This window comes from Periophthalmus magnuspinnatus, chromosome 7 (genome assembly GCF_009829125.3).
Source record: "Periophthalmus magnuspinnatus isolate fPerMag1 chromosome 7, fPerMag1.2.pri, whole genome shotgun sequence".
NCBI lineage: Eukaryota > Metazoa > Chordata > Actinopteri > Gobiiformes > Gobiidae > Periophthalmus > Periophthalmus magnuspinnatus.
The window spans coordinates 18445705-18469373 of record NC_047132.1 but is presented as its reverse complement, the minus strand read 5'-3'; the positions used below and the strand labels follow the sequence as shown (position 1 = coordinate 18469373).

The 23669-nt window shown below is 40.2% G+C and overlaps 1 protein-coding gene across 1 annotated transcript; it reads left to right on the top strand.

Moving 5' to 3' along the window:
• Positions 1-3413: 3413 nt before the first annotated feature.
• LOC117372992 (myosin-7B-like) lies at positions 3414-22849 on the top strand. The gene is made up of 45 exons (XM_033968850.2): positions 3414-3509; positions 4762-4861; positions 4985-5088; positions 5315-5458; positions 5691-5847; positions 5926-5953; positions 6046-6139; positions 7901-7993; positions 8072-8135; positions 8262-8360; positions 8518-8621; positions 8888-9026; positions 9622-9740; positions 10010-10159; positions 10301-10471; positions 10546-10725; positions 10885-11017; positions 11101-11177; positions 11270-11357; positions 11646-11763; positions 11889-12012; positions 12177-12313; positions 12652-12822; positions 12898-12982; positions 13195-13437; positions 13520-13696; positions 13800-13945; positions 14046-14136; positions 15659-15816; positions 16076-16307; positions 16455-16581; positions 16705-16823; positions 17040-17236; positions 17372-17555; positions 17660-17825; positions 17963-18087; positions 18192-18307; positions 18618-18804; positions 19068-19277; positions 19347-19472; positions 19860-20030; positions 20230-20334; positions 21292-21387; positions 21489-21635; positions 22229-22849. The coding sequence occupies exons 2-45, from the start codon at positions 4762-4764 to the stop codon at positions 22238-22240; spliced, it is 5814 nt and encodes a 1937-aa protein (XP_033824741.1). The 5' UTR covers positions 3414-3509; the 3' UTR covers positions 22241-22849.
• Positions 22850-23669: the final 820 nt, after the last annotated feature.

Sequence of the window (23669 nt, the reverse complement as noted above, 5' to 3'; positions counted from 1 at the left end):
CAGGAAACTAGGAAATTGTAGCGCTAAACTAAAAGCTCTAATTTAAAAAAAAGAAAAATAATTATACCAGGGTCTCCAACGGAAACGTGATGTGCCACAGTGGTTATTCTGACTCTGCTCATCAGTAGGAGCTGGTGGGTTGGATTTCTACACTAAGGGTGATGTATATTGTCCCAGACGTTAACAGTGAATTATTAGTCCACAGACTGCCCCCCCCACTGGTGCCGAGGAGCCATTGATGGGAGGAGGCTCCTGCACCAAGTTCAAACCAATTAGGCATTGGTCAAAGCTTTAAGTAATGTGTTTTTGTGGAACTACAAGGTAAAAAAAATGTAAGTAATAAAACTAAAAGTTATAATAACTAACAGTCTACTAAAATGGACAAGCACATTTACTTCCTAAAACATTAGATTTGACATCGTATAATGCATGCGAAAAGTTCAAAAATACTTAAAAGACTTTGGTAATAGTGTTAAGGCTAACTAGCTTAATAACATTTTACTGTGCTGAGGTAAAAGTAGCCTAGTTTTACAGTAGTAGTGAGTCAGGTCTATAAATAACGTGGTCTATTGTTCATGTCACAGATGTGTCAAAGCCATGTGTCCCTTTCGGTCCCGAGTTCCAGTGGGATTTTGGAGCTTTGAGCTGGAGCCAGGAGGAATGCGGCCCTGTGGGCCACAGTGAAGTGTCAGGGTCCACATAACATGATAAACTCCAGTGATAAACTACAGCTGTTCTGCTCTGAGGGACCAGCCGGATCAGGGTCAAAACTGAAGGAGACCAAGACAAGCCTGCACCCTACAGTCAAGGTCTCTTGCAACTAGTCTTCATCAGTGATCAAGGTGTTTGGCGCACATTATAGCACTCAACATCTCTTGGCACCAAACACACAAAATATATTCATTATAATCAGAAGTAGCTAAAAAATGCACTCAAGCAAGAGTGATGTTTCTTCAAAATAATATTTCTAGAGTAGAAGTACAAAGTAGTTCAAATTCTACTCAAATACTGGCTACTCAAATAAGAGTAACTTAAAGATAGTGTAACACCTGATTTATAATTTGAAGTCAATGTAAGTGAAATGACAAAGTATTAATATAATACACAAAATCTGGAGTTTTCAAAGGATAGAGTCAAAAATGTGAAAAAAAATCCTATCTGAAGCAGTAAGAAACACAAATTTACAAATCATTTCATATTGTCAACAACAATATAACAATGTATAATAAAAATATTACTCAAGTAGGAGGAAAAGTATGCTGCTAGAAACTCTGAAAAGTACAACTTATTTAAAAAGTTACTCAGGGAAGGGATTGATCTACCAACTTCTGTAGGCAAGGGGGTCTTACTGACCTCTTCTAACTATTGTTATATTAGATTCCCTTTACCCATTTTGTCTTTTAAGGCTTTGCCCTGTGACACCTTGATGAGAACTCTTCTTATGTAACGACTGTGTACAGTAGGCTTGTATAGTATTTATCCTCTCATTATAGTTTTGCTTGTGGTTTATGGAGTTAGCCTGTCACATGAGTTTCCAGCATTCTGAGATCTGCCATGGATTAACTTCATACAACAGCTTTACATCACACTCTTATTTTGAAAGGACAGAGTATAAATAGTTGAGTGGATTAGTGTGGAGGTATGGACCATGTCACATATGTGTGGGCACAGGGCGGGAAGGTGTGTGTGTGCCAAAAAAGCCTTCTTTGTTTGAGATTAATGCAATGTAAAGGTTCTCAGAAAACACAGAGCAGATTAGGCCTGGTACTGTGCACTGCCAGAGACACAAAAGAGATAAATCAGAAAAGCGAATCTTCACCAGATATTGTGTTTTAGTCCGGGTTTAAAAGTTTGGCCCTCATCTCTTCATCATTTGCAGATTGCAGTGATCAATTTGCTTTTTATTAACATGGTCTATTGGCTAATCTTGTGGCAGAAAAGCATGTGGTTTGGACAAATATTGGTGGGAATAAATTTGATTGGATTTCAAATTAAATTAAAAATAGTGGTTGATTAAATCAACAATATGTGAAATGGTGTGATTTTATGCCATACTGCCCAACCCTGCTGTCCTTTTAAGTGGAAAAATAACACAGTTTCATAAAATGTCTTGAAATGTGCCTGAAGTGTCTGTTTTTTCACACTGAAATGAATACATCTGTTATGGATATGCATGTTTTTATATATATACTTTTTAATTGGAGGATGTCCAAATCCACACATAAAAAATTCACATGAATCCAGGAATCTAACCCGGAACCATCTTGCAGCAAGGGAATGCAAACTGCTCTGCCACTGTATCATCTATCTGAAACTCCTGTCCAGTTTTCTACTGGTCCCTTGTGTCAACAAATGCCATTGTCCTGTAATCTTTTCTGCTTCTTAGAAAGTACACTATCTAAGTAATTGTGACAAACAACATTTCAGCAGTGTCATAATTCACTCATGACAGACAGGCCCAAGGCTTTATTACAAACAGACAGCTGATCTGAAACGGAGGGATGGAGAGTGACAGCACGGACACACAGGTCCACAAAAAACAAAACAAAGAAACAATAGAAACAGGAAGAGAGGAACAGCTGAGAGAGAGAGACAGAGACAGAGAGAGATTTTTCTCTGATGGACTAGTAAAATAACAGAATGAGAGAGAGGGATGGGTGGGGTTACAGAAATGCACTATAATTGACTGTTAAAGCATTTGAGAAACTGAGGGAGCTGAGAAAGGGAGGAGAGATGGAGGATGGAGTGTAAATCTGTGGTGAGTGACTGAACAGGTTGTTTTCACAAATATAGATCATATAAAGAGGAACTATCTAATAACTGCAGACAGAGCAGTCACATGTGACAGTGATGACCCCAGGACTATGATTTATATTGTATGTTATAAATGTTTCATCACATATATACACCCTCAGTGGTATTATATGGTGCAGTATATGAAGGATGAAGTATAAGGAATGCTCCCCACTTAGGCAAGTGGAGGTGCATTAAAGAGTCAATGGGAAACACTGACAAATACAAACACACCTCAGTTGTATATGAAATAATATCTTTATCTTTTTTCCCAATCAAGGGCAGATTCAGCCTGGAAAAGGACATGTACAAATCCAGTCCCTTTGTACTGTCAGGAATATAGTTCCAGCCACCAAACATCGTCATAAATCCCTGATGGAGAAGAATTGCAGAAGTATAGGACTGAACTCCAGAATAAATAAATAATTACATCCAAAGGGCACAATATCATTGGAGGGTGCTGTAGCTGGTTACTGATGGACAGTAAAATGTGATCAGCTTCCAAAGATAGAGACAAAGCCTTTTACAGGTCTCCCCTGAACCGACCAATCAAAACACAGCGCTCAGCTCATATGACCATCAACATGAGGTTATAAAGGCCAGAGAGAATAGTCCAATCCAGATTTGGGTCTGGAAAATCCACCAGAACCAGTCCGACCCAAATACAACAATAACACAAATCAGGACTAGACTGGGACCAGAACCAGCAAAGCAAGGTGAGTGGAAGGTTATATGAATGATGCACGTGGATGCAACATGGATCCATTTAGGAAAGAAAGAAATGTATTTAAATGTATTTATTTGTTAAAATTGTAAAATTGTTGTTCTTTTACAATTTCTGCCTTTTCCAGGCCATTTTCTAACATCTATTCTTAAGAATTCTTATTATGGAATCATTTTTTATAATTATGTCAAATTATAATTTTTCAAGACCGTAACATCCCCGGTGTTCTGAAGCCTGAAAGTGAAATAGTTCAGTAGTTTGGATTAATGCTGTCGTTCACCCATGAAGGCTTTGGAGTAAATTGAAACTGGTTTCAGTTGCTCTCTGCATCACCTGGGTGTGATTAAGTCTTTAAATACAGCATCAGCTCCAAACATCTATATGTGTTTGGATCTCTGTCATCAAACATCACAACATCAGGACACCTGTCTGTACCAGGCCTGACCTGGGACCAGGCCTGACTCTGGACCAGGTTTGACTCAGGACCAGGCCTGACCTGGGACCAAGACTGATGTGAGCCCAGAGGCATTCCAACTCTGTGGGCTTAGCACAAGACAGATTTTGTCCAGGGTTTATTTGGGCTTAGAAGTGTCTATAGAGCGGGTTTATTCCAGGTTTAGAGGGATTTCAGTGGGGTATCAGCTGCTGCGCGTACCAAGCCACATGGAGCTGTTCATCAGCGAGAGACAAAGACCATTAGACCGCGATCTGGACCTGGTCTAAAAATACCTCTTACCCCGGCCCAGCAGAGACAGACTAATCCAAAAATTTGCATAACATAATGTAAAATATATTTGAGTTTCTCAGAATGGCTCAATGAGTAAGTAAAGCAAGGGTATTATTAAAAACAAATATATTCCATTTAGGAACTAATAACTGTGGCAGCACCTAATGTAGTATAGGCCTGACTAGCCACTCCCTCCTACATTCTATTCAAAGCGTTTGATTTTGGCTGGCCAGAGCAATGTACTGTACCTTGAGATGATTGGTGGAAGTCATCTGGTATGAGTTATCTGTTATATTGAAATGTGGTGCAGATTATTGCAGCAAATTATTGCTGCAGTGAAAGTGCTGACAAGTAATTTGAGAGAGATCCTGCCACCAAGTCCAAATAAATCTTTCACATGTCCTCTTAGTCCTTTAGTCTCTGTTGACACTGAACATGAATCTGTATCTTTACAGGGGCATGTCAATTAAGATCACCTGTCCTCATCTCCTTATTTATCTTCTTCCCTTACTCACAGATGTCGCGCTTCCTCGACATGACAGAGTTTGGGGAATCTGCTCGTTTCCTCAGGCTTACAAACCTGGAGCAGCTGGCAGCCAAGGCCCAGGCCTTTGACGGTAAGACCATGTCTTTACTTGGTGTGATTTAGTTGAGACTGGTCTAGGCTTGAGTAGAATTTGGATTGAGTAGCATTATCTGGTTTAGCCCTGGTTTGAACCAGTTTTCTTGGTTCTCTGAAGGGACTAAAAGGGTGTGGATGTCTGATGAGGTAGAGGCCTATGTGGAGGTGGAGATCCGAGAACTGAATGGGGACAAGACCACCGTGGAGACGAAGGATGGGCGGGTAAATTTTACACCCCACTCTCTCTGTTTGCCTGACCCCTGTTAACTACAAAGCTAAGCAAATCATCAAAAAACATCAGTTAAATCCTACCTCCTTGCACCTAAAGTCTAAACCCACAGCTAAATTCATTTTAATGAGACCACTAGTGTCATGTGATAAAGTTTATGAAATAACTGGTTCTTGTCTGTCCTTGTTTTGGTCTGGTCTGGTTCTGATCATTGCCCAGTTCCTAATAGTGAAGGAGGATGACCTGCAGCCAATGAACCCTCCAAAGTTTGACATGATTGAAGACATGGCCATGTTAACTCACCTCAATGAGCCATCGGTCCTGTTCAACCTGAAGCGGAGATACGCCATGTGGATGATCTATGTAAGGAGTATGCCCTATAACCAAAACGAAACAGGACTTCAACAGATCTATTTGAGCTACGTACTACCAATTTAAACATTTTAATGTATTTATATAAAGATTTAAAGCAAAACATTAATCAAATAGGAAGTCATTTGTTGAGAAATGTTTCTCTAAATACTTCAGATGACTTCTTGAGGATTACTTATTGGTAATGAACATCACTCTTTCATGATCTGTCTGTATGTTCTAGACATACTCAGGTCTGTTCTGCGTCACTGTGAACCCTTATAAGTGGCTCCCAGTTTACACTCAGACTGTCATCACGGGTTATAAGGGGCGTCGCCGAACCGAAACTCCGCCCCATATCTACGCCATTGCCGACAACGCCTATTCCGATCTGCTGCAGAGTAAGTTTCCACGGAATGAGCACCTGTTGTCCCAATTTATTTATTACTTAAAATTTAAAAAATATATATATATTTCAGATCGTGAGAATCAGTCCATGTTGATCACGTATGTTATTTTATTCAGTTGTCAATATATTTCCCATATTGTGTAAAAAAAAACTGGGTTGAACATTCTTCTCTCTCACTCTTCTCTCTCAGTGGTGAGTCTGGAGCCGGGAAAACTGTCAACACAAAGAGAGTGATCCAGTATTTTGCCATTATCGCAGCCTTAGGAGAGAACATAAAGAAAGGAGTAAGTAAAAAACAAATCTTCACTGTAGTTATAGACCTATAGCAAAAAAGGAAAATCATATCAATGGAATCAGAATATTACAATTTTATGTACATTTATTAATTGTATTTTAAAGTAACTGTAAATTAAGGTTTAATTGTATAATCATTATCATCATTATCATGCCCAGTGTCTTCGTAATTAAGAATAAATCAGCGTTACAGTTGTTATTATTTCATTCATTTTCATTTATCTTTATTTATACAGGGACACTCCATTGAGAGTACCAGACTCTATTTTTCATGAGCGCCCTGTTAAAATACAGAACAATACAAACAAAAACAAAAAAACAAATAACTGAGATCCTGTATTAAGAGTTCACATATTAAAGCTCAATAAGCAAATGAGATATTCAGTCTATCACATTGTACTATACAAATTAATTTTATACAGGGTTGTTCTTTTCTGCCAGATACCAATGGCCAACCTTTCATAGAGTGTACAGTGATGGGGTTAAATTCATCACCTGTTATGAAACAAAGGGCTGAGTGAAAGACTATCTAAAGGTTTCAAAGTAGAGGCTGAAGTCTACATGTGTATTATATTTCCATAATCTAGCTCAGAAAGGTTGCTTGAACAACTTCTTTTCGGTAATTCAATGGGATACAAGATTTAAAATGATGTTTGTTTGTTTTGTTTTTTTGTTTGTTTTGTTTTACGGTTTCATAATTCCGAAATATGTATTTTAATAGATACGTCTTTGTTAAACTAAAACCCAAGATATTTATAGGCGGTGACTCTTTCAATCAGCGTTCCATTTAGTGTATAAAGATTTCTAGCTTGCACATGTTTTCATGATTTCATTAAAATCTTGCTGCAGTTTTAAAATTGCCAATCAGCAGAGGGAGCACTTGCATACAAAGCAGCATCATCTGCGTATAAATGTATGAGGCTTTCTCTTAAATTACAACTAATGGAATTTATATATTTATAAAAATCTAAATTCTTCCTTTTTTCTTGATAAATAATCTCTTGTGAGGGTCAAAACTACTTCTGTCTGTTCAATATGTTTGTGATAATGTGAGAAATCAGAAATAATAACTAACTCTTTAATATTATGTCACTAACAAAAATACAAGTTCCTCAAAATAAAGCAGCAAGACTTATACTTGGCTGCTAAATTAAAACCAGCAGAGGACAGATGTATTTCACTCTGTCATGGCTCACTTTAAGTCAAAGAATACAAGTTACACTGGGCACCTTGTTATATAAAACACTGACGCTAGAAGCTCCTGCTTTTATATTTAATCAAATAATTCACTGTGATTCATTTCATAAGTATGATACTAGGACTGTTATTAATGGCCAAATAATTACATTTTACCCTAGAACCATGAAGAAAACCGTTCAACATAGATCACTATCTACTTGGAACAGTATTCCCATCAATATTGGCCATCTTAATTATTTACAATATATGAACTTGAATTTAACTGTGATTATTTTGAAGACAATGTGATTTTATTGATAAAATGAAGATTTTATCATTTATAGTTCAATGAACCCAGGAAGACTACCTGACTGCACTGATTACAGCTAATGGGATCCAAATAAATAAAATAATAAATAAATAAAACAAATAATAAACAAATAAACAATGCAATAAAACTCATTTTAATTTTTATGGCTAATATTGATAAGTTATAGAAATAACTGTCTTAACACTGTATAATAAAACTTTGTCTGGACATGGTCTTAACTCTGTGCCCTGGCCTCTTTCAGGGCTCTCTTGAGGACCAGATCATCGAGGCAAACCCTGCCATGGAGGCCTTTGGAAACGCCAAGACAATTCGCAATGACAACTCTTCACGCTTTGTACTGAACTCTAACTCAAGTGATTACAATGAGGGAAAATTGTATAGTCATTAATCATTATTGTATATTCCATTTAAGGGAAAGTTCATCCGAATTCACTTTGGAACGACTGGTAAACTGGCTTCAGCTGACATCGACATCTGTAAGTGTTTTACCGAAAGATTGTTCACATGTTTTAATCTTTTTCCCTTTCTCATTATCTTAAACTCTATGTAAGTGTTTTATACAAGTATATTATATCTTGCTGAGTTTGTGTACTTTGTCTCAGATCTCCTGGAGAAGTCCAGAGTAGTGTTTCAGCAACCGGGAGAGAGGAGCTACCACATCTACTACCAAATTCTGTCCAATCAGAAGCCGGAGCTACAAGGTGACCTTACTCACTCAACAGCAGTGTACTAAAAAATCCAAGCCCCACCCCTTCAGCTCTACATTCTCTCTCTCTTTAAATGAATGTATTCTGTTAATCCTATTTTTAATACTGTTTTTATTACTGTTTTATTGTTGGTGTATTTTATAATTTACAGATATGCTGCTGGTGACCACAAACCCGTATGACTACCACTTCTGTTCGCAGGGGGTAACCACAGTGGAAAGCATCAACGACGGAGAGGAGCTTAAACTCACTGATGTAAGAATCAAGTCAAACACTATTCAACTAACCTAAACCAGAGTGGGTGACTTAAAGATTCAGTATTAACCATGTAAAAAAGTTGCATACTACACCTTTAAACAAAATATCAAATATTCATAGTTATTCCAAAATGAAAACTGGTATGCTGGTATGCCTTTTCCAGACAAATCTACAAATTAACATTCAGCATTTTGCCTGCCCCTGTAACATTTTAGGATGTCACCTGAAACAGCTCAGCTTTGTCATAAATCACTGTTTTGCAGCATGCCATGGACATCCTGGGCTTCACAGTGGAGGAAAAGTATGGCTGTTATAAAATAGTGGGGGCCATAATGCACTTCGGAAACATGAAGTTTAAGAAGAAACAGCGGGAGGAGCAGGCTGAAGCTGATGGGACAGAGAGTGAGTCTGATCCTTCCCCTTAGACAGGCAATGGAATGTTTTAATTATTTTGTGTCTTTGCCCTTTTGTTACTTTGGTATTTGCAATAGTGGAATGTAGCAAAGTAAAAGTATAGAAGTATTGTACTGTACAGGACTGAAAAGTAAAGGTATTTTTTATTGTTGAAGACTTGCTGAAAAGGCTGAGGGCTTTATTTTTAACATATTCGTAGTTTGAGCAAACTAAATATACAAATAAAAACCGTTGATTCAATTGTTTCTGTTGAACAGACATTCAAGACAGACAAGACAAAATTCAAGACAGATCTTAAGCAAAATCATACATCTAAAGCCTTATAAGATCTCAAAATCTGTGCGAAATACTTGTACTATACTATGTTTTAGTTTTTAATTTAAACAGATACTGTAATACTTTTACTTAAGTCAATTTTTTCACATGATCCTTTTACTCTTTCTTCAGTATATTTTCTGTACTTTTACTTAAGTAACAAACTTGTTCTTCCACCACTGGGTGTTGTGAAGAAAGTGGGGTACCTTTTGTGTTATGTTCGTGTGTGTGTGTTCTGTGTATAAAGTGTACTTGTGTCTGTGCCCAGGTGTGGACAAAGCAGCATACCTGATGGGCATCAGCTCTGCAGATCTGTTGAAGGGTCTGCTGAACCCCAGGGTCAAAGTGGGCAACGAGTACATTGTTAGAGGACAGACAGTAGAGCAGGTAGACAGCTAGTATTCACACACATGTACAACAGACAATAAATAAAAAGACAAACGGTAGAGCAGGAAACAATCACACAGCTCCATATCCATTGGATGCAGAATGACAAAACAAAACATTTTATCTTTTTGAATTGGCAAAAGTCCTCAGGATTGCACCTGTAACTGCAAGCTGGACCCATGAATAAACATACAAGCATATACAGTATGTCCAGAAGTCTAATAGGCCTGGTGTAATGTGTAACTCTTGTTATGATTCTTGTCTCTCAGGTGTATTATGCAGTGGCAGCTCTGGCCAAAGCCACCTATGATCGAATGTTTAAATGGCTTGTGAGTCGCATCAACTCCTCTCTGTACACGGCTCTGCCTAGACAATATTTCATTGGAGTTCTGGATATCGCTGGCTTTGAGATTTTTGAGGTAAGTATTTTTCTGTAAATCTGTTTCAGATTTGTAATGTGGTTCTGCATTTGGTGTAGAACTGGGATGGCCCTGTTTAGCCCTTTTTTACTCATGACTTAATGTTTAGTCCTGCTACTAATTCTTCTTCTTTTATTTTAGTTTAATAACTTCGAGCAGCTGTGCATTAATTTCACAAACGAGAAGCTGCAGCAGTACTTCAACCACCATATGTTCATTCTGGAGCAAGAGGAATACAAGACTGAGGGCATTGAATGGACATTTATTGACTTTGGACTGGACCTGCAGGCCTGCATCGACCTCATTGAGAAGGTTCTACCGATACTAATATGTGCAAAGTGTACACCTATATATTTACTATCTGCACGTATCTCTCTGTCCTTTAGCCCATGGGGATCCTGTCCATCATGGAGGAAGAGTGCATGTTTCCAAAGGCCACAGACCAGAGCTTTAAAACCAAACTCTATGACAATCATCTGGGAAAGTCTCCAAACTTCCTCCGACCACGACCCGACAAGAAACGCAAATATGAAACACACTTTGAGCTCAACCATTATGCAGGCGTGGTGAGTCCAACCACCAGTTTAACCGGATCTAATAGGACTAAATTTTACTCAATGACGAGATCTAAAACATCACCAAAACAAGTCTAAACCAGGACTTAACAAAGTTCATAGAGGAAACTAAGACTAACATGGTATGGACTGGTCTTCTGATTCTTTTAGGTTCCCTATAATATCACGGGCTGGCTGGATAAGAACCGTGATCCCCTCAATGAGACAGTGGTAACGCTGTTCCAGAAATCATCAAACAAGCTGATGGCTGGACTGTTTGACTACTACATCAGCTCTGACATGCGTTGGTTTCTTCATGAGGTCCTTGTATTTATATCAATTATTCTGAATAAATTTTTTATATTGTGTTAATGTTAATGTGCTCAGCATCAGACCCTAAAGCTGAAACCAGGCACAGGAAGAAGAAGGGGGCATCGTTCCAGACTGTTTCACAGCTCCATAAAGTAAGCTCACAATACATACAGATCAGTTATTAATAACTGAAGTTACATCAGTCTGTAAGCAGCAATTCTGATCTTGATTTTAATATTTTTAGGAAAACCTAAACAAACTGATGGCCAACCTGCGCAGCACTCAGCCACACTTTGTCCGCTGCATCATTCCTAACGAGACCAAGAACCCAGGTCAGAGCCAGAACCTTTTATATTATTATATACCACTTAACATGGGCCTAACAAATCCAAATGTAACAGTACAGTACGATGTTACAGTCAATATTTACAGTCAGATCAATGAATAGGGTCTATGTTTTTGCAATACTAACTAACTTATGCAATAACAAAATCAAAAACAAAACTGACAAAATTACATTAGTTGATAGTTAGAAGTTATTCTTCCCCTCAAAAGACCAAATTACACAGTTCTTTCCTTCTGTAGATCTGTGTTGCATTCTCAGGTACTTTCTGTCTCAGGTGTGATGGAACCATTCTTGGTGCTGCACCAACTAAGGTGTAACGGAGTTTTAGAGGGAATCCGGATCTGCAGAAAAGGCTTCCCCAACAGGATCCTGTATGCAGAGTTCAAACAAAGGTGAGACCAGATAAGTTCAGGACCACATCTGATATGAAGTGTGAACCATGTCTGAACTAGGTGTAAATCAGGAATTCACGAGGTCTGACCTAGGTCTAAAACTTCTGTATACTAATCTTTGTCAGATACCGGATCCTGAACCCAGCTGCCATCCCCGAGGACTCTTTTGTGGACAGTAGGAAGGCTGTGGAGAAACTGCTCACTTCTCTGGAGATAGACCACACGCAGTACAAGTTCGGACAGACCAAGGTACACTTTACCTTCACCCCCGTATCTCATGTCTCTTATCTGCCTCTCTCCTATTGCTCACCTTTGTCTTACCTGGTTCTCCTATCTGTATGTCATCTGTATGCAAATATCTGGTAGAAGTGTTTTATACTTTTTGTATTTAACATGTATATTACCTGTGGCAGGTGTTCTTTAAGGCGGGGCTGCTAGGGCAGCTGGAAGACATGAGGGACACTCGTCTGTCTGAGATTCTGACCACGGTGCAGGCCATGTGTCGCGGCAAACTCATGAGGATGGAACGCGACAAAATGATACTTCGCAGGTCTGTCTCATTCTGGGGGTTGCTCTCAGCCAGGCCAGCTAAGACTACACACTTTTCCTGTACTGTATAATATGTGTAGTCAGGCTCTTATGTCCCAGAGTTCTATGGACTTGATTGAAAGGCAGATTAGCAGAGAAATGGATGGTCTGTCTGAATCAAAACAAACATCCAAATTTATGAGTAAAAATTATAATAACGCAGAGGACTGAAAAATTGTGGACCTCTCCAGAATCAGTTCGTGAAGAACAGACTCACAGCTGACACATAGATAAGGTGCTGGACTACATTATTCAAAGCCCCTGCCATAGAGGAAGGTCTAAGCCCTTTGTCTCCTGCAGGGATGCAGTGGTGGTGATCCAGTTCAACCTGCGTGCCTTCTTCTCTGTGCGCACCTGGCCGTGGATGATGCTGTTCTATAAACTGCGCCCCTTACTCCGGAGTGCGCAGGTGGAGAAGGAACTGGCTGCCCTCAATGAGGACTTCAGTAAACTCAAGGAGGCCTTTGACAAGTACAGACCAGAATGAATAACAGATCTGAACACGTTTTTGATTGGATTACTCTGATTTTGAATGTATATTGCAAGGTCTGAGGGAAAGCGTCGGGAGGCCGAGGAGCGCCAGGTGGTTCTGGTTCAGGAGAAGAATGATCTGGCCTTGCAGCTACAGGCTGTAAGTCTCACACACATTTATTTACTATTTATATTTGAAATACTTAGTGTTTCATAACTAAGTGTTTCATAACTAATAATCTTTTGTCAACACTGTAACGGTCTAGTTGCAAATAGAAAGAGCCATAAAATAGGAAATTTGGGTTTCTACACTGTGAAAGTGTGGGAAAGTTGTAATATCATTCTTGACCACCTTCTCGTCTTGCTCTTCAGGAGCAGGATAATCTTGCAGATGCAGAGGACCGATGTAACCAGCTAATCCAGTCAAAGATTCACCTAGACCAGCGACTGAAGGAAATGCAGGAGAGACTGGAGGATGAGGAGGACATCAGTTCCACACTAACAGCTAAGAAACGTGTCCTGGAGGAGGAGGTAGTGACGCTGAAGAGAGATGTGGACCAGCTAGAACTGACCCTATCCAAAGTGGAGCGAGACCGACACGGTGTGGAGAATAAGGTGAGGACAAAACAGGAAAAAATCAGGGCAAAACAGGTCTTAAACTGGATTAACCTCAGTTTTTTCTTGCCCTTGTTTTCAGCTGAAGAACCTGTCTCAGGAAATGTGTACTCTGGATGAGTCGATACTGGTTTTGGGCCGAGAGAAGGCTGCTCTACAGGAGGCCCATCAGCAGGCTCTCCAGGATCTGCAGACCCAGGAGGACAAGGTCACAGTTCTGTGCAAAACCAAGTCCAGACTGGAACAGCAAGTAGACCATGTAAGTTCTTTGTAAAATATTAAGATGAAAGATATTACAAAGACAAACCCTCACCTAATCCCTGTCTCTCTTATCTTTCTCTCCTCTATTTCACCTCTCACAGGTAGAGAGCAGCCTTGAGCAGGAGAAGAAGGTGCGTGTGGAGTTGGAGAGGACTCGTCGCAAACTGGAAGGAGACCTAAAACTGTCCCAGGAGTCAGTCCGGGACCTGGAGACCCAGAAGGATGATCTGGAAGACCGCCTCAAGAAGTATGCTTGTTTCAAATACTAGACCTATAGTCCTGGTTTAATCTTCTTTAAATGTAGATTGGCCTTAGTTTGTACCTGGTTTGACCCTGGTATCTCTCAGGAAAGACGGGGAGCTGGCTCAGCTTCAGTCCAAACTTGAGGATGAACAGAGCATTGTGGCTACATTGCAGAAGAAAATCAAAGAGCTTGAGGTGTGTATCAAGTTCTGAGTTACACTGGAGTTATATTCATTATAAGTTATGTAAAGTGCTGTGAAAAAGTATTAGCACCCTTCCTGATTTCTTACTTTTTTGCATGTGTGTCACACTTAACTGTTTCAGATCATTAAACATATATAACCCAAGTAAACATAAAATGCAGTTTTTCTGTGACAATTTTATTTGTTAAGAAAAATACTATCCAAACCTACATGATTCTGTGTGAAAAAGTAATTGCCCCCCTTGTTAAATGATGATTAATCATATTTTTGTGGAAAGCTGAGTTCAATTTCATAGCCGCACCCAGGCCTCAGTGCTGCCAGAACTTTCAAATCAAGAGATTACTTAAATTGAACCTGTCTAACAAGGTGAAGTAGGACATGTCAATTATGTTCATAGGAAAGGTAATTGACATGTCTCAGTCTGGAAAAGGTTACAAAGCCATTTCTAAATCTTTGGGACTCCAGCAAACCATGGTAAGCGCCATTATACCACAAATGGAGAAAGCATGGTACAGTGGTGAACCTTTCCAGGAGTGGCCAGCCTGCAAAAATTACCCCAAAAGCACTGCGATTCATGACTCAACCATAAGAAAGAGACTAGGCAAAAATGGCATGCATGGCAGAGTTCCAAGGCGAAAGCCACTGCTAAAGGCTCGTTTCACTTTTGCTAAAAAACATCTTGATGATCCCCAAAGCTTTTGGGAAAATATTCTGTGGACTGATGAAACAAAAGTTGAACATTTTGGAAGGAGTCCATCTGGTTACATTTGGCGTAAGATGAACAGAGCATTTGATAAAAAGAACATCATGTCAGTGAAACATGGTGGTGGTAGCGTCATAGTTTGGGGCTGCTTTGCTGCTTCAGGACCTGGATGACTTGCTGTGATTGAAGGAACCATAAGCTCTGCTCTCTACCAACAAATCCTGAAGGAGAATGTCTGGCCATCAGTTCATGACCTCAAGCTGAAGTGCACTTGAGTTCTGCAGCAGGACAATGTTCAAAAGCACATCAGCAAGTCCACTTAAAATAAACAAAATTAGGCCTTTGGAGTGGCCAAGTCAAAGTCCAGACCTGAACCCAATAGAGATGCTGTGGCATGATCTTAAAAAGGCAGTTCATGCTCGGAAATCCTCCCATGTGGCTGCAGTTGTTGCTACTAAGACTGGTTCAACCAGTCATTAGATTTAGGGGGTAATTACTTTTTCACATGGGCCATGTAGGTTCAGATGGCTTTTTTCCCTTAATAAATAAAATCTGCACTTAAAACTGCATTTTGTGTTTAATTGTCTAATATTTAAATTTGTCACTCTTACTGATTTCTTACTTTTTCTGCACATTTGCTTGATCTGAAATGGCTACTAAGTTAAGCTACTAATAAGTACTTTTTCACAGCACTGTAAATATTACAAAATGGCACCATCTCTATACATTGACAGTCTGATGCAGTTTACATTAGATAAAAATACCTCTGTCATTCAAGTTTTGAAATTTTGAGCCATATTGTATCCATCAGACTCGAATTGAGGAGCTGGAGGAGGCACTTGATGCAGAGAGAGCCTGGAGAATGAAGGCGGAGCGGCAGAGGAACGACATTGCACGAGAACTGGAGGAGCTGGGAGAGAAGTTAGAGGAGGCGGGTGGAGCTTCTGCTGCTCAGATTGCTCTCAACAGGTACTATAATCACCTGTATCCTCATATAGACATCTTCAGCTAATTACAACCTGCTAACATCCGCTCAACACCACCCGACTTTATTGAACAACTATCAAAGAGATATTAGGTACACAGTTTTGGCCAGACAGATTGTGAAGAGCAAAAGTAATAAGGGATCCTAGTGAAATTTGCAGCATAGTGTTTGTTAAGTGTGCCAGTATTGTTTGAGGATTCTATATGTCATGCTTTATTTTTGTCATGTGTTTTGTGCATACAGGAAGCGAGAGGCAGACTTCCTCAAGATGCGGCGGGAGCTGGAGGAGGCAGGGCTTCACCATGAGACAACCGCAGCCACTCTCCGTAAGAAACACTCGGACACAGTGACCGAGCTGAGCGAGCAAATTGACAACCTACAGAGAGCCAAGCAAAAACTGGAGAAAGAGAAGGCTGAGACCAGGCTCCACGCAGATGACCTGGCTTCTAACGTGGAGTCCCTCACTAGGTCCAAGGTAACACAAGGGCTCAAATCCAAACCAGGACTATGTTAGGGCCAGTCTGTAGTAGATGTGGCCTGAATGGACACGTTTAAAGGGATACAGACTTTGAACAATATCAAGAGGTTTCAAAGGACCTGAACAGTTTTTATGTGATTTCAGGGTGCAACAGAGAAGTTGTGCCGATCATATGAGGATCAGTTGACAGAAAGTCGTAATCGAGTTGAAGACCTTCAAAGACAACTCACTGAAGTGTCTGCGCAAAAAGCCCGTGCCCTAACTGAGACAGGTATGGCCTGATTTTGTTTTTGGTGGATTTAGACACTATAGGTTTATAGATAGCCCTGGTTTAGCCCCGTTTTATTTCAGTTTTTATATATAATATGTAACAAAGTATTGTCTGTTGGTGCAGCGGAGTACAGTCGTAGACTGGAGGAACGGGATGCTCTGATTGGTCAGCTGCAACGTTCAAAGGCGGGGCTAGCTCAGAACTCTGAGGATTTAAAGAGACAACTGGAGGAGGAGAGCAAGGTAAGTGCTAGACTAACCTAGGTGTAAATCAGTAACAGACATAGGTTATGATGGGATATAGTCCAGATACAGAATATTATATCATATGCTTGTGAGCCTGTAGTGTAACTTATTGGTAGATTTCAGACTGTAGAATATGCTGAAAATCTCTCTCTCAAAAGGGGGACAAACCAGCATTTTGTTATCATAATTATACGATTGTATGTGTTGTCTCAGGCTCGTGTGGCTCTAGCCCACGCAGTCCAGGCCTCACGACACGACTGTAGCCTCCTCCGGGAGCAGTTAGAGGAAGAGCAGGAGGCTCGAGCCGAACTGCAGAGGGCAATGTCTAAGGCCAACAGCCAGGTGGCGCAATGGAGAACCAAGTATGAGACTGACGCAGTGCTGAGGATTGAGGAATTGGAAGAGGCCAAGTAAGAACTGTCTCACGTGGAGTAAAAAATTTGTTTTATAGTGTGCAGAACACACCACACAGACCACACTCTGTCTAGCCCTATCGGCCTATTATGGGCTTGGTGTGTCCCTGCCCTAATGCCTTTGTGTTTCAGGAAGAAGCTGGTGGTGAAGCTGCAGTCTCTGGAGGAAGCAGTGGAGGCGTCCCAGGCCAAGTGCTGTTCTCTGGACAAAACCAAGGTCCGACTGCAGACCGAGATTGAGGATCTGGTAGTGGAATTAGAGAGATCTAATGCTAACGCCTTAGCCCTTGACAAAAAGAGCAGGAACTTTGACAAGGTATGGACAACACTCTGTGCAGAAAGACCATTATAATCAATCCACATTTTTCTCCTTTAGTTTTGCTGGTTAGTTCTCTTAATACTGGTCTTTTTTATGAACAGTTACTGACAGAGGCAAAGCAACGTTTTGAGGAGAGCCAGAGTGAGCTTGAGGTCTCTCAGAAGGAGTCCCGAAGTCTCAGCACTGAATTATTCAAACTGAAAAACTGCTACGAAGAAGCTTTGGAACAACTGGAGACAGTCAAACGGGAGAACAAGAACCTGCAGGGTACAATCATGAACTACTCCTATTGCTGCATCAAGTATTACAGAAACATAAAGTATACCACACTGATACTAACAAAGGAACTGGATAAGGCTTTATTTCTGTCATGTGACTGACTCCCTGCTCTCTGATTGGCCTAGAGGAGATTGTGGACCTCACAGACCACCTGAGCCGTGAAGGGAAGACCATCCTGGAGTTGGAGAGGATGAAGAAGGTTCTAGATGTGGAGAAGAGTGACATCAAGGCAGCTCTGGAGGATGCAGAGGTATTATGATATTAAGATCAGAAGTGTAAGACCGACGACTTGACAAAAGAAGTGGATCTTTTAATGCTGTTATGACAATTTTGTATTTGTGATTGTATTTTCAGGGAACTCTGGAGCATGAGGAGACAAAGACACTCAGAGTTCAGATGGAGCTACACCAAGTGAGGTCCGAGATTGAGCGCAAGATTTCAGAGAAGGATGAGGAGATTGACAACCTGCGGTATTGCCTTTACATTTTTACAGACCCTTTCAGTACTGATGCTTAAATATTAGTTTTGCCTGCAACTTTGTCCACAAATTCTAATCCTAGTATTATAGCAAAATAGTATAGTAGTATAGCAAAAGACGAAGTTTAAATCTGTCAATTTCAGAACTGAAGAAGCAGCTTGGATGAGCAGCGAAACGTCTTCACTCCTACAACGATCTGTCCAGTTGACAGATTTAAACTTTAACTTTAAACTTTTGCTCTAATCCTAGTAGGAACATAAGGTACATAGTATTCATCCAAAATGCAAATGTTTGTCTACTAGGAGGAGCCAGCAGCATGCTTTGGAGACGCTGCAGTCTAGTCTGGAGGCTGAATGCCGCAGTCGCAGTGAAGCGCAAAGACAGAAGAAGAAACTGGAATCTGAGCTCAACGAGATGGAGATCCAACTGAGCCATGCTCATCGCCAGGCTGCCGAGAGCCAAAGGGTTATCAGAGTGCTGCAGACCCAGGTAGCTTCACCCAACTGTAATACTGTCAACTCCTATGACAACCCGTCTACCAAACCATAGCCCTGTCACTTCTTACATAGCTCACTTCAGAGACAGAGAGGCTGCCAAGAGGCACAGGCCCTTTCCCGAAACAATTCCCCTTATTCCTTCTAGTCACTCGCACTCTCCACAAGCAGGAGCAGCAGCTCTTCTCTGATCTCCTTCTGGATATTTCATGTGTGTATTGTACTGATGACTATAGTCTGATGTTGATCCTGTCTCAGGTGAAGGAACAGCAGGTTGACTTGGAGGAGAAGCTGCAGATGTCCAATCAGCTTAAAGAGCAGATCGCTCTGCTAGAGCGTCGCTGTTCACTGATGAGCGCAGAGAAGGACGAGCTCAAAGAAGTGCTGGACCTGACTGACCGAGCCCGCAAGAGCGCTGAGCATGAGCTGGTGGAGGTGTCCGAGAGAGTCAACCTGCTGAGCACTCAGGTACTGCAGGGTCGTTGAGAAGCATATAGCTTGTTTTGAATCTGTTTTTGAATTCTTGTTCTTATTTAGAATACAGGTCTGGTGAACCAGAAGAGGAAGCTTGAGACTGATGTATCTCAGCTCTGTGGAGAAGTGGACGAGGCTTTGACTGAGTCCAGGAGTGCAGACGAAAAGGCCAAAAAGGCCATCACAGACGTGAGTCGGATCCATTCCCTCCAATGAACTAGAGTTATGCCACTCCTGCTTATACAATACCTGCTCCCTGCAGACTTGCAGATAGTTGCAGTACATGTGTTTTACACTGTGTGTACTTAATAACACCGGTCACTTTAATAAGCCACTTTGCACTGTTGTTCTGATGCTGCTGTTGTACATATTTTCTCCCTTTAAGTATTTCATTTGATTTTTTTAAGCATATCTTTTTAACTTTGTGCATGCCCTTATTTGTATTTGTATTTATTCAGTGTGTTTATGTTGCACTTTTTCACCGAATCAAGTTCCTAGTTTGTGAACTGTGTTCACAGACTATGGCAATAAAAGTCTTCTGATTCTGATTCTGATGTTTTAATGCCTCTCCTGTAGGCAGCGCTGATGGCAGAGGAGCTTAAGAGGGAGCAGGACAGCAGTGTTCTTCTGGAGCGACTGAAGAAGAACATGGAGGTGACAGTGAAAGAGTTGCAGCTCAAGCTGGATGAGACTGAGCAGATGGCTCTCAAAGGAGGCAAGAAACAGCTGCTCAAGCTGGAGAACCGTGTAAGTACCAGAACTTGGTTTAAGCCTGGTCTTCGCAAGGTTACCCACCAAGCTGAAACATGCACAGTGCACCACCAGCTATAGGTGATCGCAATCAAGATCCTGGCTCAAGTCAGGTCCACTTCTCTTAATAGGGTTTCACTTAGGGTTAAAGAATCTACTCTGGTTCTGTTTCTGAGCCTAGCTCATTTCTCTGCAGGTGCGGGAACTGCAAACAGAACTGATGGTAGAGCAGAAGAAGAGTGAGGAGTACCACAAAGGAGTGAGGCGCTACGAGAAGAGACTGAAAGAGCTAACCTCTCAGGTAGAAAAGACACACAAATACTACTACCACTACTATTACTAGTGACCAGGTAATTATGTTAGAGTTATGCTATTTGATTTTTCAAGTGCATTCAACACCATCAGACCAACTCTTCTTAGTGAAAAACTTAGTAGCCTAGGGGTGGACTCATCCTTTATCACAAGGATCTATAATTACCTGACAGGTGAACCTCAGTATGTCAGGCTATGGAACAGTGTCTCAGAGATTATTAGAAGCCCAGGGGCTCCTCAAGGTACTGTTCTTGCTCCATTCTTCTTCACTTTATACACTACTGATTTTAATTATACCTCAGAGTCCTGCCACATTCAGAAATACTCTGATGAGACAGCAATAGTGACTTGCATCAAAAATGGACAAGACAAGGAATAAAGGAATCTTATAGAGAACTTTTTATAGATGGAGCCAAGAAAACAGTCTCATTCTAAACACCTCCAAAAACGAAAGAGATGGTCACAGTTTGAAATGAGGGTGTGTCACACCTAAAGTCAATGACCATCAGTGGGGAAAATATTGAAATAGTGTCCACCTATAAATACCTGGGAGCAGCAGGACAGAACGTCACAAGAACTCCTTTTTCCTGACTGCGATTACACTGTACAATATGGAGTTTTATGGCAGATGAAGATTTCAAAAGACCTACAATCTGAATTTCCTCTTGAGGATAAATAAAGTCTTTTTGATTTGATTGATTTGATTTTGATTTGACTACGCATACAGTCTATGGTACTACAGCTACAAATACTACTACCACTACACATCAGCAACAAAACTTAAGCAGGGAGCCGTGGATGAATGAGAAGTCACCTCAAAATATACAATTTAATTTAATACTTGACATATGATACTTTATGTATTTTTTTAGATTAACTAGGAGGAAGTGTCAGGGGACAGGTGGTGGACTGGGATTATAACAAATGTCAAATATGTGTTTTCTAGTCTGAAGAAGACAGGAAGACACTACTGAGGATGCAGGAGCTTGTGGACAAACTTCAGACTAAAGTGAAGAGCTTCAAGAGACAGGCTGAGAATGCTGTCAGTACTGCACAATTCACATACAGCTGCTTTTATACTAGTCTATTTGTATGTTCACCGTATACATCTACATGCTGAGTACTACTATCCTTATCCACCAGGAGGAGCAGGTGAGCTCCAATGCTGTTCGCTACAGAAAAGTCCAGCACGAGTTAGATGACGCTGAAGAGCGAGCAGAAATTGCAGAAACTACTGTGAACAAACTGCGAATCAGAACCCGTGAGCAGACTGTTAAAGCTACTGCACAGGTACTCAAAATAATACTGCTGCAAAAATACTACTATAGTACACAGAACATACCACAATGGCCTGTATTACTAGTGCTATTGCTAGTCAGTGGCCTGTTTTTTCACTGGGGTGACCAAAGGGTGGCAAGTCTTCAAGGCAGTAAATCCCCTAGAAACCAGGGGCGGTGCCAGACATTTTTGGTTGGAGGAGCTAATGGTGTGCTAAGGTCATCAAGGTCATCAATGTGGATGATCACTTAAAAAGCTAATTTAGAGCCTTTTAAAACTCTCTACAATGTCCACTTCACAGTTTTAAACTACTTTAAATGTAGTTGGCTTCCTGTACAGATTTATAAAACCTAATGAAATTGTAGTATCATTTTGAAGACTCTGTGGTTGCCATTTGAATATTTTGTAGTCAATTTGACATGTAATGAAAGTGGGGCAAAAATCTTTGGGGGAGCTATGGGGGAGCTATGCTGCCGCTCCTGCTAGAAACTACTTTTAATTCCACTAGATAGCAACAACTGGTCTAGTCCTGGTTCAGAAATGGTTTAGATCTGTATTATTATTACTTTTTTGTTTTCTTTTAATATTGTTAATTATCTCTACAGATCGCAGAGTGAAGAAACACTGTCACTGTGGACTTTTGAACTTCTGGGATCTTTGAGTTTTGTTTGTTTTTCTGAGCCCGTTTGTGTTTGTGATTTAAGGTCAAAATCCTGGAAAATGTTCTTAAAATATTGGCAAAATTCCTTTTTTTGAACATAGCTCATTATTTTGATCTGTTTGTGGCACTTTTGATGTGCGTTTGTGTTTCAGTTTGCCTTTGAAATGGTTCTTGTAGAGCATGAACATATTTTTGGTTTATATGTTTTATGTTTGTTTGCACCAGCTCTCATACTAACACACTCCCCTAAGCCCTCATAAGAACAAGCTCCCCCAATCCTTCATACTAACTAACTCCCCCAGAATCAATAGATTTTACTTATAAGATAATATTTATATGGATTTACTGAAGATGCTGTTTTAAACTGCAGCATGTTGATGTCATCGGTTTGCAGTGTGCAGATGTGTGCACCTCCATTTGCTATGGAAAGTATTTTGGAAAAATAAGTTAAACTATATTTTAAAATGTCTTGAGAAAGACTGCATGTTTTTTTTTTTATTTCTGGTATAAGCATTTGTTTGGAATGTGTACATTGACGTGACAGCAATAAATAATTTGCTATTTGAGTTCAGAGTCTGCATTTGTTCAACTCACCTAAAAACATGAAGGATAGAGTGAATATGAGTGGTGGTAGTTGTGGTATTAGAGACAAAACAACTTAGCCTACTTTACTGCAAAGTAATTCTACCACTATAACACCAATAATAGTAATAATAAAGACCTTAAATTAACATTCCAGGCAAAGCTATATTAAATGGATCCATCTGAATGATTCAATGTATTCTCAACTACAGCTCTTAAAAAATATTTAGTTGACCCCAGTCTGTGGCTCTCGGCTTTGTAGCCTGTAAGTTTCCCTGTGCAATCTCCAGTGAAAAAATGTTTGGACACTTGTCAGCAGTTGCTGTGTTGAATACTTCGATTCCATCTATCTAAGAGGGTTGAATAAGTAACTGGAATGGTTCTATTATGGGAGGCATTTTCATCATTTTGATTTTGAAATATGTATCGCCTATGTCATTTGGGCAAATTTTATTCCAACAAAAATTCGTCTGAGGGCCTCATTTGATCCCCAGGCCCTACACCTTTGACTGTAAGTGCAGACTTTAAAATAACTATGTAAGATTTTTATTTTACATTTTTATTTTAAAATCTTTGTCCTCAGATATGGGGTAAACATGTTCAAATGAAATACAGCATTTACTGATAACTATTTTAATTTTCTTATTAATTAGAAAAACACTGGGCATGATGTCTCATTTATTTATGGTAGAATTTGGTGTTTTGGTTCTCGAGATGACTGTCCTGTCAGAAAGCAGAATGAGCTTCACATGAGTATCTCATTTGGTTTGTCAGTTTCATTGCTAAAATCCAGTTGGTTAAAT

Coding starts and splice junctions, on each gene's coding strand:
- LOC117372992 (XM_033968850.2), top strand. CDS start 4,762: ATGTCGCGCTTCCTCGACATGACAGAGTTTGGGGAATCTGCTCGTTTC. Junction 11,358..11,645: donor TAACGAGACCAAGAACCCAG/GTCAGAGCCAGA, acceptor TTTCTGTCTCAG/GTGTGATGGAACCATTCTTG. Junction 18,308..18,617: donor GAGGAGATTGACAACCTGCG/GTATTGCCTTTA, acceptor TTTGTCTACTAG/GAGGAGCCAGCAGCATGCTT.